Source organism: Gallinula chloropus (assembly GCF_964237585.1).
Source record: "Gallinula chloropus genome assembly, chromosome: 20".
Taxonomy (NCBI): Eukaryota; Metazoa; Chordata; class Aves; order Gruiformes; family Rallidae; genus Gallinula; species Gallinula chloropus.
In genome coordinates, this window is record NC_140105.1 from 6,869,827 (window position 1) to 6,888,557 (window position 18,731).

The 18,731-nt window shown below is 49.2% G+C and overlaps 1 protein-coding gene across 1 annotated transcript; it reads right to left on the reverse strand.

Moving 5' to 3' along the window:
- Positions 1 to 2,392: 2,392 nt before the first annotated feature.
- Positions 2,393 to 12,823, reverse strand: CACNG1 (calcium voltage-gated channel auxiliary subunit gamma 1). Its single transcript, XM_084273765.1, has 4 exons — positions 12,397 to 12,823; positions 6,364 to 6,438; positions 4,104 to 4,241; positions 2,393 to 3,355 (listed from the first exon to the last, which is right to left on the reverse strand). Exons 1-4 carry the CDS (start codon positions 12,635 to 12,637, stop codon positions 3,129 to 3,131), a joined length of 681 nt encoding a protein of 226 aa, XP_084129891.1. The 5' UTR covers positions 12,638 to 12,823; the 3' UTR covers positions 2,393 to 3,128.
- Between the last annotated feature and the right edge of the window lie 5,908 nt (positions 12,824 to 18,731).

Here is an 18,731-nt window from a genome sequence, read left to right on the forward strand (position 1 = left end):
ACGCTCGGGCTTCGTGGTGACCGAAACCTCCCAGCGCTGTGTCACATGCGGTGCCCTGGTGCCCTGAGCAGGGGACGGGCGGCAATGCTGGTCTGTGGAGTGACAAGTGGCACATGCCCAAGGGACCCACGACCAGAGGTGTCCATCGGTCGGGTAGTGGCAGGACCATCGCTCAGGATTTCATGGTGGCTGGTCATTTGCCTCTAGTGCAGGTTCCCTGCTCACTTCTCTCATGTCCCAAACCCACGTGTGTGTTGTGCAGCAGCCCTGTGCCCATCCCTGTTTCGCTCTGACTCCTGCCAGTGAGGATGTTTCATGTTTTCATGCTGTGTTCCTGAAGTTCTCGGGGCTCTTCCCTGCTCTTTGCTGAGCTGAGAGAATGAAAACTGACACTGGTTACAGCTCCCCCTGCTCAACATTATATTATTTCTCCTTTATGAAGGCCATTTGCTTTTATTAACCCTCTGAACACATGTTCTTGGCTCTCTGGCAGAGGGGTTTAGATGCAGCAGAACAAGCCTGCTGTAGGAGCAGTGCCTCTCCCATGCTGAATACCAATGACCAATTTAATGGATGGGTCCCTCATCAGCATTTCTTACTGTCTGAAAAAGAAAATGAAGTCATCCACATGTCTCTCAGTCTTGTGGGGACTGTGTGAAGCAGTGAATGATCAAAAGGCCTCGACACAGAGCAGACCAAGAATCAAACTCCGTGAGTTTAACAGCTCTGTGAGTATCTGGCTCAGCTCCCCGGGTTGCTGTCAGTGGGTGCAGGGTCTCATTGCTCTGAGCTGTGTGTTCTCTCTGCTTCAGGAGTCAGGTGAGCCCAGAGAGGATGTGAAACCTCTGGATCCAGGCTATACTCCATCACTCACTGGGAATTGTCCTCACTGGGGCTTGGTAGTAGTTCAGCTTGAAGTAGTTCAGTCCTGACACAAGTGGGAGTGTGCCTGAGGTGGATGAGACTTTCCAGGATGTGTTAAATATCATGAAAGGGATGTCACACCTTCTTGGCCAGGTAATGAGTTCACCCACCAGGATACGAAGCCACCTAGAAATTACATTGTCACCGGAGGAGCATTGCAAGAGAGGGATGGTGCTTTGGAAACGAGTGGACACAGGACTTCCTGGGAAACAGGACCACCACTGAGACACGTGTCCTCAGACCTCGCTTGTGTCAACCCACTGCATGTTCAAGGTGAGGTTATTTTGATGAAGCTGGCTGAGCTGGGAATGCCTCTGTACCTGCCAGCTGCTTTGCTTAGATTAATCGGCATGGTGACCCCAGCTTGGGGTCAGCTTCCTGAAGGGTCCCACCAACTACTTTCCTTTCTAGTTTTGCCTGTAAAGGATCTCCTGAGAAACTAGCTTCTGTTTTCCTGAACAATGAAAATGCAAATTAAGAGTGTCAGCTCTGTACCCAAAATGAAGATTTCAAAACCATTTAGCGTTTCACAAGGCAGTGGTGACAACGTGAAGATTTGTGGTTGTCTCGTGATGAGAGACAGGCAGAGTTCCCCAGCTCATCCTCAGCCTGAGCACCAATGAATGCTCTACCCCAAACTTCATGATATACGTGTTATTTGTAGTGCTTTCCAACTTCAAAGAGCTCAAAAAGCATTAATGCATCCTCACAAAAGGCTCCTGTTCTCACTGCTGCTCTACTGATGGAGACGTGCCAGGGTCTGGCTGGGGGCTGCTGGGGCTCCGTGTGCCTGGACAGGGTCTGGCTGGTAGCAGGGCTGTGGGCAGCCCCTTGTACCAGCACAAAATTGCTGGATGATTCCTTGACAGGTCTGAACATGCTGTGGTTTCAGACCTCTTCAAACCAGAGATTTGCCGGTCTGAGTTATCATTCCCTTCAGGATCACAGACAGGTACGTGCAGAAGGGAGGACACTTTGTTTACCTTTTCTCCTGCTTTTTATATTACCAAGTGAGTAAAACATGCAATTTTGCTGCTTGGGGGGAGGGAGATGAGGCAGAGGGCTCAGCTGGGGGGGCTGTGTGTGTGTGAGAGCCTGAGGAACCCTGCTGTCCCCCCCAGGTACTGCAGATGGCTGCGCAGCGTTCTCCTGGGGCCCTCCGGCAGCATCCCCATCAGCGCTGCCCCGGGGGTGGATTTCTTCAGGCACATGGAAACAGTGAGGTTGGTTTGTAGTATCTTCAGGGCTGACTCTCCTGGGTGTGGGATTGACTCTCCTGAGTGTTTTGGTAGAAGGTCCTTCCCACACACGGTCAGCAAAGTGCAGTTCTCTCACAAAGCCCCTTCACAGGGGACGAATGAGCACTCCCAACAGAGAGAACCAGTCAGAGGGGGACACACTCTGGCCCTAGCAGCATTTAGTGGGCCAGGGGACTCATCCATCACAATAATTCCCCAGAAAATCATGCTACTGGAAGATCATGCTTTTTATTAAATGAAAATATCACCCTTACTGTTTGGTGCTTCTTCCCTTCACCATCAGAACCTGAGCGCAAGAGAAACCGTATCTGGGGGGACTTTGTGCTCAATCAAAGGATGGAACTGCAGCATGTAAGTTTGTAGGAGAAATCTTTATGCCAATGCAAAGTGGGGTTTTTTTAATTTGCTTTTAATTTTAATTGTTTTTTAGAACAGGGTAAGGATCTCCACTTTGTTCCAGAGCAGGGACCTCTTCCCAGGCAGGCAGAGGAGTGGCACGAATGGGGGAACATGCTGCGATTTTGCACCCTCTCTATGGGACTGAGATGTAAAAGCCTCATATTCCTCACGGATCTGGTCTTTAACCCAAACTACACCCAGCATCATCTCCCTAAGAAAGTTGCCTCCTCAGCAGCATGAACTGTTTTACATGTAGATTTTTCCCCCAATTGTGGTGCCCGAGGCACCCCCAAACTGGCACAGAGCTGTGCCACTCTGATGGTGCCTGATGCTCCTTCTGCTTTCTTAAAAAAATAAGGGGGAAAAAGAAAAAAAAAAAGGAGAGAGAAAAGAGAAAGGAACAAAGCACTAATGACAGCTGCACATGGCTGGGTTCGGTAACGCTGCAGTTAACAGAGTGCATGTCGTGTGGGGAGACCCAGACACTTCACAAAATACAAATCTCCTCAGAACACTTCCTGGCTTTTTTCATGGGTGCTGGGAACATCAGTGCTCTGGTTCTGCATCCATGCAGGTCTCCCAGGGGTTCTGGGGGAAGCGGGGCAGCGCAATCAGGAGGAGGGCGATGCCGCAGATGAAGAGCAGGACGAAGGAGGAGCAGGCACAGGCGAAGGACCAGGAGTAACTGTACTCAATCCAGACTGTGTCCTTGCTGTCGATCATCCTCTTCACTGATTGTCTCATGACTTCAACAGAGATGATGATGCAGAGACCTGAAGGAAGACAGGAGCAGTGGGTTGAATAACCAGCTGTCAATTTTTCATCCTTAATTAGCCGCCTCATCTGTCTTTTTGCACACAGGAATTGCAGCAGGATTCGCAGGTGAGTCATTGCCTTCAGTGTTTGAAGGAACCAGCAAGTGCTCAGAGCTCCACTATAACCCAGGCCATCCAAGTCAGCGGGTGACTTGTTGAGTGTGATCGTTTAGGTGGGCTTGGAAGGGAAGCTCAGAGTGGTGGAGGAATAATTTCATTCCCTGGGGAACTTTTCCAGAGGTTGAGTCAGATTTTCATTGAGGTGACAATGTGCACCTAGGCCTTTCGGTTGCCGTGGCATGCCAAGGTGCTCCTAGCTCATGTGAAAACGTGGATCTGGGAGACAGCTGTGTGTTTTGGGCCTCAATCAACTGTTTCTTTGGTTTGAGTCTTAATAAAAGCCATAGACTTGTGCATGGCCTGGGTTTAGACTGGGGCTGGCGCTGAATATGCTAGAAACACCCCTTTTAAAGTAGCTGAGCTGGAGACAGCACGGACAAGCTGCTGGGTAAGGCTTGCTAAGCAGGACCTTGTCAGAGCTCTTCAGCTGGAGCATCACAGGGGGACTGATAGTCTGACTGTGGCTATGAAGAAAATGCCACTTTCAGGACAGTTTTAGAGGTGCCCCCATGCCCCCAGCTCTATCTCAGTTTCCCTACGTTGTCCCATGAACCGACTGTGAGTATGCAAGTGCTGACCCGCCTACCTGCAAAGGTGTAGAACATGGATGCTGGCTTCAGCAGGTAATCCCTCTTCTTCCCAAAGGACAAGAGGACGCAGATTGTTCCGATGATGGCAAAGCCAACGCTGAAGATGGCAATGGCTGCAGCTGAAATGCTGTATTCTGCCAAAGCAAAACAAACATCCAAAAATGCACATAAATGCACATTTTGAGCATGCCCCCATCAGCTGTTGTGACTTTGCAGTGGGTCACTCCAAGAAATACATGTTCTCCTGCTGCTGTGGAGAGGTGGCTCTGGTGAACTGAGTATTTTGCTCAGGTAACAGCAGGGGTGAGTATTGGCTGTGTATCTGTTGAACACAGAGGGTGTAACACCAGAGCAGAGGGGAAAAAGCTTTCTGAACACCTACTGAAAGAGCAAACGGTGCCTGAATGGGTTGGATGAAGCTCTGGCCTGGAGCTGGTTTGGCTCTGCCCTGTTGATGTTATTGGTGAAGCCTTCCTGGGCTCCACGCTCCCGTTTCTCCCATCACCCTATACTCTGCTCTCCGAGTAAACAGGCAGCTCTGAGCTATTTCTATTCCAGACCCGTGCTGCCCCGACAAGGCCCCGTGCGTGGTGCCGATGTTGTGCCGATGCAGGAAGACAGCTGCATGCTCCCCAGGGCTCTGAGCCCGAGCAGGTAGGAGGACAGGGGTGAGCAGTGTTTGTGGAGCATCGTGGGGTTCAGGGGTCGATTTCCAGCTTCCTCAGGGCATAGGATCAAACCCTCTGTTAAATGTCCTGGGTTTTGCTCAGCCAGCTCAGATGCTCGCTGGACACTTCCCCCAGCCAAAGCACATTTCAGGGCCTGAATGGAAGGGAAGAATTGCTAATTGAATAATTCAGGCCTTCGTTTACATATTGCATTTGTGTTCAGATTAGTTTAATATTTAACACGTGTAGCCATGCGTGAGCATCACAGTGCCTGATGATATTTGCCTTTCAAGCCATTAAAACAAAGAAAGGCAAAATCATCAAGAATTTTTTTGCCTGTTACTAATTAGTTCCCATCAAATTGGAGCCATTTTTGTGGAACAGCAGATCCCTCTTTGTTCTCATTGCTTTTCATACCACTGTTTTTTTACAATTTCCTTAACAGTTCTCTTCACTATGTGCTAGAACTGCCTGACAGAGTTTGTTTCAAGCTAGTAAAATCCTCTACCACAGCTGAAGCTTTTTCTTTTGCTCCAAAGAAAAGAAGCTCTTCCTGAAATTACTGAGGCAGCATTAGGTGTGGTTTTAACACCAGATGGCTGGAACTGATGGTGTATAGAGGAGCACAAGCAGGTAGCTCAGAGTCCATCATCATCACCACCCAACTGTCTTGGTTGGAAGGGACCTCTCAGATCTGTCGTGCTCTTCCATCCCCTTAGAATTCCCAGTCTTTCCTGTCCTTTTGAAAAAACTCGTGTCAGAGTTTCCCACCAGGGTGGTTTCTGCTGGAAGCAAAGCAGGTGGTTTGATAGGTGTCATGTAACCATCAGCTCATTTGCTCTGCAGCAAAATGCCAAAGCAAACTGGGAAGGGATTTGTGGTTAATGAGAGGGTGCACAGGAGAGGGGACACGTTAGGCAAGCACTGGAAACATTTGGCTTCATCAGGGACTTGTGTGAGCTTTGCCTGTGAAAGCTGGTTATCAAAACCTCTGCCCTGTACACACGGATTGCGGGCGGCTCTGTGGCATCTCTGCGCCTTCCTTCCGCTGCTCCCACTGGTTTTTATGCGGCTTCCATACAGAAGCCATCGGAAGCACAACATTCCCAGGGGTCTGCACGGGGTCTCTGAGCTTCTTTTCAGGGACAAGGCTCTGCTTGGGGTGTGATTTGTTGAGCTCAATGTTATTGATGACATCTTCCTTCGATGGCAAAGGTGCAGAGGTAGTGACAGGGCCAATGCCTGAGAGTTGTTACCATGCTGGAAAGACTTGTGGCAGTTTTCACGATGTTGGTATAATGACATTGTTATAATGATGTTGGATTAATGCTATTGTTGTGTATTTGTGGGTCAAATCTGAGTAAAATCACACTTCCAAGTGTGACCATGTGTAAGAAGGATCCTTCCCAGGAAGCTGACGTTTGCTGTTGCTCAGAGGATTTTTTGATTGTTTTATCTGATAGAGATTCCTCTGCTGCTTTCGGTGGAACCAGGGTCGAACCCTCATTTTGGGGACCCCCCTTCACCCCTTTACCTCAGATCTCTTGTGAGGCTCAGTTAGGAAAATATTTTTGAGGATCTTTCTTACCTTTCTGGGTGGTTACTTCAAATATCTCCGAGCTCTGCCCTGGTGTGAAGTGTTTGAAGTAGGAGCAGTTGTGTTCTGAAGAAAGAAATTGAATAGTGTGGGATTAGGAACCTTGGGTAAAAAGAAATAAAACAGAGGTGGTGTTTTATTGATGTATCACACTTGCAATGTTTTAAGGTTCCCCACCCTCAGTAGCACAGAGAAGTTAGAGCTGGGTCTGTTTATTTGGGAGCTGTCGAATGGCAGGCACATGCCAGGCCACTGGCTCCAGCATGGACAAGGCTGAAGCCCCCTCTGATACCTCCTGGGGGCTTGTCCATCCGACAGCATTTCAGACTGATTGCTTAGCTACTTCAAATGTGAATTGCAGGTAATTTTTCTTGTTCTGTCTTTGGCCATCACAACTCCTGCCCCTTTGTATAGTTGTATTTCTGGTGATGAGGCTCTGGTATCTCAGCTTACCTCCCCTTGCCACTGCCAGCCCACTCCGTAGTGGCATCACCCCCATTGGCTGTAGCAGGGTCACTCCTGTGCTGAGTTTGGGCTCCAAAAGAGGATGGAGTGTCCCCACCCACCTTCTCCCTCCTCCAGCTTACAGGACCCTGTGTGGCAGCAGCCAGCTGGGAGGAGCAGCTCAGGGGACTTTGTTGCATGAGTGGGGCGTCACAGAGCTGTGGGGGTCCCAGCGATGAGATTGCTGCCACACAGCAAAGCACATGGTGTTTTACCACAGTAAGGACACTGAGGGCTTTACTTGGGTTTGGCTGTTAGACCGAAAAGGCAAAAGCGATTTGAAGCCACAGCTGGTTCTCCAGGGAAGGGAAGGCTGAGCAGAGCCCTGTGAGTCAAGGGCCAAGAAGCTGTCACTCAACCTGGCTTTGCCAAAGTCCACTCCCATCAGAGCAATCTGGCAAGTTAATCTGATAAGATAGCAGAATTAGATAGTGGGAACTTTATGGTGTTCCTCTACCTGGAATTTACGTGAGCACGCTGCTATGTGCATGGGGTATTTATAGAGGGGTTATAAACTGAACAGGGATCAAGGTTGTGGGGTGGGGGGATGCTGGGAGGAGGGAAGTTGGTAACTGAGGCTCTCAGTGGCTGTGATTTTGTTTCATGCTCAGACTCGTGAGGTGCAGCCAGAGAAGAGATGTCACTGCTGTCAGCAGGCACACGGGACGCTTTCAGCCTCAGCATCTCAGTGGGATGGGGAAGGGTCTGGTGAGGACCTGCTGACTCGAAGCTTTGGCAGCAGCAGGGTTAGGGTGGAGGGATGTTCTCGCTATTTATAACTGATTTAATTGAAGGTTTGATGGGGTGTGGAGCTGGGAGAACAGTTGCTCGCCAGGAATTTGGCTGGAAGGGTGCAATGGCAGAGATGCGCTGAGCGGCGCCAGCTCTGATTGCGCTATTCTGCTGAGCCGAGCTGGAGAGGACGTGCTCAGCGCTCGCCCCAGCATCCCTCCTGCACCCCGGACTGGACTCCCACCGGACCAGGACACCATGCCAAGACTGCACAACAGGCACTGCCTGCAGCAAGGGGCCATGGGGTTAACACCAGCATCTCTGTCCATCAACCAGCTCCACTGGAGTGAGCACCAGTTTCCAGGAGATGCTGGAATAAAGTCTGGGAGGACTTTATTGTCCTCTCCAGTGTCTGGCCAAGGACACGCTGCCGCAGTGCGGGTTGCCTGAGCCGGGTCCCTGGTGCAGGACCATGCAGGGTTTCTGCCTGGGGATACATGCTGCATTTGGGTGTTTATTTACAGCTGTAATTTCTACTGGTAAGAAGATACCAGAGTGCTCTATGTTACCTGTTGGTTCCTGTGGGCTTTTCTGTCATGTAAATGGCAGATGTTGGGAGTTACTGATTCAAGGAAGATGTATTTGCTCTCTCCCAGGAGATAGGCAATTGTAAAGCAGCATTGTTGAGCCCGTTAGTGAAAGATTCCTTTGAGACACTCTTATCTACTTAATTTTATAATCTGACTTTTATTTCATCTGCAGCTTCTCCTTGCTGGAGACCCGGTTAGTGTTCAGCTGTGGCATGTCCTGACCTTTTCTTTATTATCCTTGCAAAAGACTGGAGGGCACATGTTTGAACTAGACCTCTGTGACTGAAATTGCCAATCTTGAGCCCCAGAGTGGAAGTTGCGTGTTCTGTCAGTGACTGGGAGGTGGCTGGGGCTGAGCATCCAGGCTGGTGATCCCAGTTTGGGGATCCTTTGGCTCATGGCTGTGAGGGGAGTGAGATGGGATGAAACTGGGGGACTTTATCTTGGATAGTTTGGTGTGGCTTGTAAATGATTTTCAGGAAAGGCTGAACCCAAAGGAGTCCCTGTGTGTTTGTGGACTGTACAGAGCCGAAGGTGAAGCCATCCAGAGATGGTGTGATGTGGGCACATGATACTTTTCCGTGTCCATTGCAGGTGAATCATAGAATCAAACCAGCCCAGTCCACTCTCCACTCTGGGAAGGCTCAGCAAGAGGGGAGCACACAAAGCCTTCTTCTGGAGATGGACTTGCCTGCAGGAAAAGGAGCTGCCTCTTTCCTAGCAAAGCTCTGCCAAGGTACAATAAGCAGGGTTATTGCAGAAGTCACTTGGCTCTCAGGGAGGTGTTTTTGTGAAGTGCATTTAGTCTGGGAAAACATACCCAGACTTGTTTTGGTAAAGTCAGACACAGTTTTCAGTTTAAAGATGCTTTGGTGCTCTGCTGAGCTGGGAATATCTGTTTCACCAAAGCTCCCTGTTATTTGAGAGAACTGAGGCACTTCAATGCCTCTCTGGTGCCATCATGAATAAGAGAAGAGCCCATTTGTGTCACACCACATTTACATAATGGATAGGATCTAAAATGGGTTTTATAATGAATGAAAACTGTGTGGAAATCTTTGTTTCTCTCCACTCCTAATTGCATTATTTCTGCCACAAGATCACCTCAGTGTGCTGATGGAACAGTCTAGGGGATCTGTGGTCATTAAGGCTCGTGCGAGCTTCAGGGTATAACACATAGTGTCCTCCCGCTTTCAGGCCACCCACCCTTACAGCTCTCCTTGCCCTTTCCCCTCAGGTCCACCATTCCTTGGTGACCAGTCTGTGGGGGCAAACAGGCCAACTCATCTTTCCTCTGCAAATACAGAGCCAACCTCTCCGGCAACTCGCTGCCGTGGGGCTGAGCAGCAGCTGCGGGCCATGGTCAAAATGCAATCACACTGAGCTGTGGTTGAAACCTGGGACTCTGCAGTCAGGAGACCTCATGGAGGATGAAAGGCAGAGAGGCCAGGAGGTGTGTGGGCCATGCAGAGTTTCAGGTGGCAGCTGCTACCCATGAGCGTTGGAGTGACAGGCTGGCGTAGGGCTGGAGCCCACCTTGAACCTCAGAGGGACACTGGCACATGGGGCTTTGTGGCAGGCTGGGTGGTTAGAAAACCCAGGGGTTTAATGTGAGGTTTCCACTTGTGTCAGGTTTGGGAGGCAGGCCCTGCTGCAGCAGAGGAGGTGTGAAGGGGAAGCCAGCGTGGTGGAGGGGACCAGGTCTTGGGCTCTGACCTGGCCAGCAAGGCAGTGGAAGGCCTTTGCCACGCACTGTCTCTGGAGATGGTAACTCCACGCAGCTTAATTTCATACTGGTCTCACAGAGTGAATCCCTTGGACATGCATGAGGAGCGAGGCAGCCCTGCTGATAATCTGTTTCTTGGGGACTTCAGTTGCCTGAGCTCAGGTTCCTGTATCTACAAGGACCTATTTAACCTGCACGCTGTGTAGGACAGCACCTAGGCTGGAGTTAGGAGCAGTGAAGACAAACTCAGTTTACAGCTGGTAGTAAACGGCCCTGGCGCCCACTGACCACGGTTAAAAGTGTCTCGATATTAATGTGGACTGGCCTGGGTTTAACAGCCATCTCCCTGAGCTCTTCATTTCTTACAGCAGGGGGCTGAACCCTTTCCAATTTGTCAACATCCTCCGAAAAGCTCTGTAAAAATTTTAAAGCTCTGCCTAAATCACAGGCTTGCTCTGTGGACTGCGAGCCAAGCCATCCTCCCCACACCGTGCTGAGCTCAGAACCTAATAAATAACGTTAATCACGCCATCCATTTCCTCCACAGGGAGTGACTGGTAAATGGTTATTAATGCAGTGATAAATTCTTATGTTTCTTTCCCAGTCCTGGCAGTAATGTCTGGTTATGTCTCATGATTTTCAGGAAAAACAGTGCCCACATCTGCTCTTTTCCTGCACGTTGGTTCATTCACATTTTCTGGGCTGCTGCAGGTTTCACAGCCCCGGTGTTTCCCTGCTGACATCTCTTCCCAGAAGTGTGAAATCAATCTAACGCGAGCCATGCGGACGCAGCATCGTTTAGCAGCCCGGATCCACGGAGGCTCTGCTTTCCCCCCTGCCCCCCTCACCGCCTTCCCTGCGTGAGGAAAGTGGGGATTAAAATATTTATATTGTAATTGAGGTGCGAATTTTGCCCTTTGGATGCTGATTACAGCACAGGGTGCCATCCAAATTCCCCAATATCTTTAAAAGCTGAAAGGCCACCTCTGGTGCAGGGTGGGCGGCTCAGCTCCTCCATCATCGCCCGGTATTCGCTGTGCCCAGCAGAACGGCAGCACTGGGACCTGATTCAATGCCTCTGTCAGCACATGCTGATGTCTGTCAAAGATAGTTGGTGCTTTCGTGCTGCCCTGCCTGTGAAGCTGCTTTTTGCAGACAGCTGGATATTTATGAGCTTTATATTTACCCCGCTGTTGTGCAGTTTTGGTGTTTATCCACCAATTCCTGTTGTTTTTCCTTTTGTGGGAGTTTTCCTCTGCGTGCGAGGAAGGCGTGCAGGGAGGAATATGTCTCTGGGCACGTAAGTACCTTCGTGAGAGACATAAAGCATACGGATGACACACTCCCAAATTTGGTTAGAGGAAGATCCGAATGCTGTGGCTGAGCTCCTCTCTTCAGAACATGTAATTTGGCCAAAGAGATAAAGAATTGCAGCGAGAGAGGGGGATATACAGCAAGCCCAGGCAGTAAGGTTGGGTTTTTTTTCACAGGAAATTTTCAAATCTTGTGTTAACACAGAGATTTCTTTTAAGCAGTGAGTCTAACATGAAAGCAATCCTGTTATTTCTGTTCTGGAAAGCATCCAGTACCGTATGAGCCTTCTAAAAACGCAGCGGAGCTCGGTCACGGAGGGAGCGTATTAGTGCAGGCAGCACGAATGGTGCTGACTTGGCGATCAGCAAAAAGCATAATGAGCTCCTTTTACCATGGGAATGCAGCGGGCTTCCCGGCAAGCGTGCCTGCTGCCCCGCTGCCCTCCCCAGCGACTGCACGGGAGGAACTCGGGATGGAGACGTGTGTGTGACCTGCCTCTGCCAGGAGGTGAGGAGGCTCCATAAGTCATTGAGAAATTGCTTCAAACTCAGTTTCTGACCTTTTTTTTTTTTTTTTTTTGAAGTTGGCAAAACATGCTGCAGGTCCCTGTTCTTCCCTGCCTGAAGAGCAGCTGCAGGTCCCTGTTCCTCCCTGCCTGAAGAGTGGCTCTTGTTGAAATAGCTGAGAGATAATGCCAGCCACGAATGGGCTATTCCTCTCTGTCTGTATGGCTCTGGAAATCCTAAAGCTCCAGCTATGTATGGTTGACCCATAAATCCTCTTTCTTGGCCGCTGACATCAGCATGCCTGGGTGCTGTGGGACCCTGGGCTGATGTCAGGAAACTTTCCTCTATCCCCATTTTACTCTGTGACTTTGACCGTGTCCGATCCTCCTCCTTTCCTCCCCACCGCCGCCGTCGTTGCACAGAAGACTCAAATATGGTCACAGCTAGCTGTGCAAGGCAATGCGGCGCAAGCTTGCAGCAAGAGGGGTGACAGCGAGGTGTGTTTGCAGACCAACATGAAACCCTCCCCATGCAGCCCCATGCCAGCCGGCGTGCTGCGGGAACACCGCCCCTGTTTTCCTTCTGCCATGTCCTGCGACCTCCTAAGCAAAGCCCAGTGCTCTCCCCCATGCGTCGGTGGGTGGTCACCTACCTCCTGGCAGGCTTATTGGCCCACAACCCTTCTCGCTGGGACCTTGCTTCTGCATAAAAATCCGCTTTGTACAGAGTCGCCATAGCCCAAAGTGCGCTGCTTCGCAGGTGGTGTTATATTCCTCCACTTTGGGGCTCAGCACGGCCCAGTGGTCCGTCACCACGGCCGCAAAGAGGAGCGAGACGCCAACCAGGATCACGGTGAACGTCAGCCGGACCTTCAGGGGTTTGCTCTCGTCCATCCCTCTCCGGCCCCCTGCTCCTGGTGGAGCGCAGCGGGTGATTCACGAGGTCTCCCGAAATCCTGGCGCATCTGAGCATTTGCAAATGTCAGCCCCGCACCACCCCGGGAGAGCGGGGCGGCCGCAGACAGCTGCTGGGCTGTGTCAGCCGGCACAGCGAGGAGGCTATTAATGCACTTAACCAGGGAGCGCCCGGCAGAGCTCAGCTTTCTGCCCCGTCCCACCGGGTTTGTTTTGGATTCCCACGAGCCGACGGGGCGGGTTCTCGCTCCGAGCCGCTACAGCCGCCTTTTGAAGGCTGTAATCTCTTGACCAGAAATAGGCATTAATGGGATGATTAACTTTTCAGCGAGGTTATAAAAACATCTGTGTTTATAATGGTGCTGGGCCTGAGTTCAGGCTGATCCTAAATAGTTTAATAGCCCCGGAGCGTAAGCTGTGCACCCGCACCTTCAGCTCTGCAAGGAGCTTAGAGCTGGACAGCCCTCCAGAGCCAAGCTTTATGGTGTAAACAAAGTGGCAAAATAGGCAAATTTCTTTATTATATAATTTCTTTTAGCATTATTTTTTAAAGAACCTGAGGCATTCTGAGCAGTCTTTGTAGTCTGGGGTTTTTTTTCCCACCTATTTTTTCTAATGCAACACCTCTCCAGTGCTGCTTGCTTGCTTCTCCACTACCCAGTTTTGCCTCAGTCCAGTGATCACCCAGGACACCCTTTCCTTCTTTTGGAAGTAAGTTCTGTTGCCCTGAACCCAGATTGCCTGGGCTTTATACTTCAGCTGATTGTAAAGCTAATTTGATGATAATGCCAACACAGAGGCCACTGTAGAGATGATGTCCCAATTGTGATGTCAAACTGAGGAGGGTGACAGTACCTGAATGTTAAAAATACAGTTAAAAAATGTCAGTGGAAAGCTGCAAATATCACGTTATCAAGTCAAGATAATGCCAAAGCTGCTCCAGTCTGGTTTTATGAACACCCTGATTTGATGTCAAAATCAAGCTACAGAGGTGCCTGCTCAAATTAATGAGGACAACCTGAAGCAATGAGTTAAGGTGAAAAGGGAGTGTAGGAAAGGGAGAGAAAATAAAGAGTAAGTTAAAATATCGATCCAAAATAACTGTAATTGAAATATGACTCAGCAGGAATAACATTGCTGTGTTTGACGTGTGACCATGCTGACTTAGACACCCCTGGGGAGCAGAGTGATGTGTCTACACCTGGTATGGGCATCCCTGGTCCTGCCAGGGAGGTGGGAGTCATGGGAAGGGGTGATGGTACATGGTAAGAAACTGGAGGGAAAGAAGGAGAATAGGTACATGGGACAAGGCAGGGACCAGAAACCACGGGCACATCTGTAGGAGGATGTTCACAGCCCTGCATAGGACTGTGATACGCTGGGTTGGGGCTGGGAGAAATATTAAAGGCTCACATTTAAACCAGAACTATGAGCTCTCGTTAAAGAGGAAAATCCTAAAGGAAACAGACTTTAAACCAGAAAAGGAATGCATTGAAAATATAATGTGCCTCCTCTTTTGAAGTTGATAAATTTCACTGGGCATCAGTTGCTCTTAGGAGCTGCATCCTGTCTCTGAGATGCTACAAATGCCACAGGTCCTCTGCAAGTTGGGTGTCAGACAGTGAAGGTGGACAAGAAGCAAGGCTCTGGTTGCTGAGGGAGCAAGTGCTAATGATTATGTTTCAAACTAATCACAACCTACATGGACTGCAGGGCTGTGAACTCCCTGGGTTTTTGTTGGTGTTGGTCTTTGCATCTCTTCCAGGTTGGCAAGAATCAGACTTTTTGTTCTCTTTTAGGTGCTCTGATCTGGATAAATTCCTCAGGGTTTGGTGTTGGGTTTTTTTATTATTATTTCCTAATAATACCCAGGAAACCACTACAGTGGAATCAGAAGGGAAAAATTCATGCTTCCCTTTCCTCCCCTGCAGAGTGGGAGCTGGCAGTGTGAATGAGCCTCAGCGATCTGCAACGAGAGCAGCAGCAGCTTCCCTGGAGACAGAAAGCTTCCACTGCAGCAGCTAAGGTAAAACATTGTCCCCAGCCACAAAAAGTGATGGAGAGCCACCAGTCCCTGGGAAAGAAACTCTTTCATGGGGCTATTGCTCCCCATGGGCTCTGTGGGTTTGCTGCATGAGCTGATGTAGTCGTATTGCTCAGGTGCTGCTGCCCACTTCTCCCAGCACAGATCTGGTGTGTGTTTGGTATTCAATGATCACTGCTTGTGGTCCCTACAGCCACCCTGGCTGGAGCCAAAAGCATCCTCTGCCTACGGGCTGAGCCTTTGTCCCCAGCCTGGGGATGTCTGTCCCTGCATGGAGGTGGAGTTACTCTCCCTGCAGGGCTGGGTGGGCATCTGACAAATGCAGAAGCAAAACTGATTTCTGGAGGAGCCAAGGGCCAAAGGAAACCCCAAAGGTTGTCTGCATATCCAGAAGACCATGGTATGTAATCCCCTAGGAACGATTCCTGCAGACTGCCTGTGTCAGCTGGCAAGTATTCACATTTAAAACCCAGGATCACGTGAAATATAAACAGGCTATTAATGAGGACCTGGTGGGAAGCTGGGAGGGTTGTAATTAGTTGCACTTTAGCAGCAGTGAGTGAGAGAAACAATTATGCTTCTCTACTAGAGAAAGCACCAACAGAGGTGTCTCAAGACCTGCTGCTGCATTATTTTGTCCCTAGCAGAGGTGGTGGCTCTGCTCTATATTCTTCCAGGCTAGCATCACTATTTACCACAGCCAAATGAACCAGATTCCGTGGGGCCCTTCTTGCAGAACGACATTGTGCAGAAGACCCTTTGCAGGTGAGAATAAACCAGAGCAGAGGGGGTTGTGCCTGGGCTGCTCTCAGCTCAAATGTATTTGAAAGCAAATGGCTTTCTCCAAACGGGAGCTGCCCAGCAATGTTTGAGCTCCTGAGCCTTCATTGCCCCAGGGCGGTGAGATCACCCTCACCGTGGTGGGCTTTGCGTAGCTGATACCTGGGAGTACCACCAATGGCACCCTCCAAAAACTCCCTTGTTCTGGGGCTGGAATCCTGCCATCACCAAAGGCAAGAGCAAAATGTCTGTGTGTGTGTGTGTATATATATATATATACACACACACACACACAATTTTTATATATATATATATATTTATAGATATAAAGCGCCTATCAGTGTATTGATAAACATTCTTTGGAGATGTGTGTGCTGGTTGTTTTCTGTTTCTTTTCATAGACTACCACAGCCAGGAAGGAGGAGATACGATCCTGTACCCTGGGCACAGCCCAGCCAATTCATGGCACGGCCCCGTGGGGCACAGGCAAGGCTGGCTGTCCCTGCCACCACCCACACGGCTGGCCCACAGCTTCATTCTCTTAAAATACCACCTGCCGTGCTGTCTATGCCTTCTCAGTAAGCGATCCCTTGAGCTCTGGTGAAGCAGGCGCCGGCAGCTGTAAGACGAGCCCCTTCGCAGACAGGTGCAGAGCACTCCCCATTCCCTTTTATTTTCAGCACCCCCCATGTTTGTTAGCTTTCTCATCCCGAGGAGATGCCACGTCCTCCTTGCTGGGCTCCTTTCTGCTTCCCGACACCTTAAGCACTCTGCCTTTGCTTCCCTCCCGAACCAGATCGCTTTTGATGTGTATCCTGCTCGCGGCGGGGCAGCCACAGCTCTGGGGTCACTCTTTACCCACAGGCTTGCTCGGCAGTGTGGGAAGAGCCTTTATTTATTCTAGTTGAAGGGAACCAGCTTTGGGCTTGAGCTTCAGGTGGCTTCATCGCAGGGTGTCAGAGGTGTTTGAAAAGATGAATCCCTGGCCTTGCTCCAGACGTGCTGATTGATGCTACGGCAGGCGGGTAGAGATACCCGGCAGTCACAGGATCACAGAGAAGTAGGGGTGGGAAGGGATCTCAAAAGATCATCTAGTCCAACCCCCACTCCTCATCTTTTGAGACAATCTGGAGGCTTAGGAGCCAGGAAGGTAAAGTTAAAAGAGGTATTTGAAGAAGAAATATTGCCTGTGATATGGGGATGGTTTGGCGTGTCTGGGAGCAGCACAAGGCTCCTGAACTCCCTACCCCGTGCTTGGTGCTGCTCATACTGCCAGGATTTTATGGTCGTGATCAGAGCAAGGCTTGCATGGAGCTTCAGCACACAGGGTTGAGCTTTCTTCAGGCGAAATGGGTGAGATCAGGGAGAGGAGGATGCTCAGAAGTGAATTCACATGAAACCTCCAAAGGTGGAGGCAGAGCACAGACTCCAGGCTAGCACTTCAGAAGACACTGGCTGATTTTTCTTGATGGTGGTTTCCAGTGCCTCTGGCCACCATACCAATCTGAAACCAGGCACAGAAACCAGAGTGTGTCTCACATGGCCACTTTTAAGCTGGAAACTGGAAGGGTTTTCTAAGCTTCCAACCCAAATGCCTAGAAATGTTGTGAAGATAGCTTATCTCAGAGAATTCTTGCTTGGCAGGACCCGCAAGAATATGTATTTTTTTCCCTAATATATTGGCTTCCAGTAACATTCCCAGCTGCCATCAAAATAGTTAGAAACTTGGCAAAAATAAGCACAGAAATCTAATCTCAGAGAATGTGGAAGTTAAAAATCTATATACCTCTCTCCACACAGTAATGAATACATTTAAAATGGTTTATTTAAAAAGTAAGGATTAAGTACATTATACATGGTTGTGATTATACCAGTAGAACCGAAGCACAGTGGAAATAACACCTCAGAACTGCAGACAGGAATGCAACCTCAAGGGACATGATATGTTAGCCCTTGTGGATATGGGATCCATACAGAACGAAAAGGAAACAGAAAAATAGGGGGTTGTTAAGATGTACAGGCAGATGGAATGGGTTTACTCCTGTTGTGTGTGAGAAACTAAGGAGAGCTGAGATCTACCTGAACCTCTGTTTCTCAGAAAAGTGGATCTGATCCAATAGTGTTTGGTTTTCAGCCGGCTGTTACTGTGTGGTACAGGATAACACGCAGAGACCGACTGTTGTTAATGCAGAGGTGGTGATGTCTGCACGCCTGCAGACTGGGGGGTAATTTGTCTTTGATGCTGTCCAGGGAAAACAGAGATGTGGGGGAACAGATGACTTTTTAATATTTTTTTTTAACTGTCACTGAGAGGTCTTGAAGACTGAGTCAATCCAACTCTGTCCAGATGAATCAGCCACAGAGCAAGACGCTGTGCATGGGTGGAAATGCTGCAAACTGTTCAGTTTTTTCAGGGTCACAGTTTTCCACAGGAAAACACAGATTTTTTTTTTTTTTGAGACTTTTTTTTTTTAACTGGCATTGTCAGATTAAACAACTGTGGGGATTTTGGTTTTTTTTTTTTTTTTTGCTTTGGTTGAACATATTAACAAATTCCTGTGCTGCAATTTGACGTGGACCATGAAATTTCAGTTGCAGCCCCTGTTCTCCCACAGGACAAAAGCTCTGGTCCCTGTTATATCCCTGTGCCTTTGTCCCCTGTCCAGATCCTGTGTCCTATGAGCATCCCATGAATACTTCCCTGCTCCAGCTCTATTTTTTGAAGGTTCCTGCCTGCTGGAGAAGGAGCAGATGCTCTGGCTTGGACCAAAGCAGGTCAGCACGCTTGGGAGAGATGCTGAAACCAGCCCTGGTCTTGGGGAGGAGGCTCTGGCAAAGGGGAACATCCCAAAACGCTCGGTAAGACATGGTGTGAAACACTGCATGTGCCTTTGACTTTGGCTGGAATAAGATGGTTGGTTTTAAACACTTTCACTGGAGAATGACAATTAAGAGAACAAAACCAAGGCGCAAAGCAAACCTCACACTGTCGACTTCCAGTTCAATGTACATGAGTTTAGAAAAACAGCCTATATCTAACTCCTGGTTTTAAAGGGAATGGTTTTATTCTTAATTACAGTAAACACGGATGAGGACTTATTTCTAACTATTAGTTTATTAACACAGTGGGAAACAAATAGTTCTGGGAAATTGCACTTGAAAAATACATCGACTATAATTAGATGTAAATTAATTAGCACTTAGTATGACACACTAATGAGACAGAAGGTTGTTTTTTTTTTTCATTGC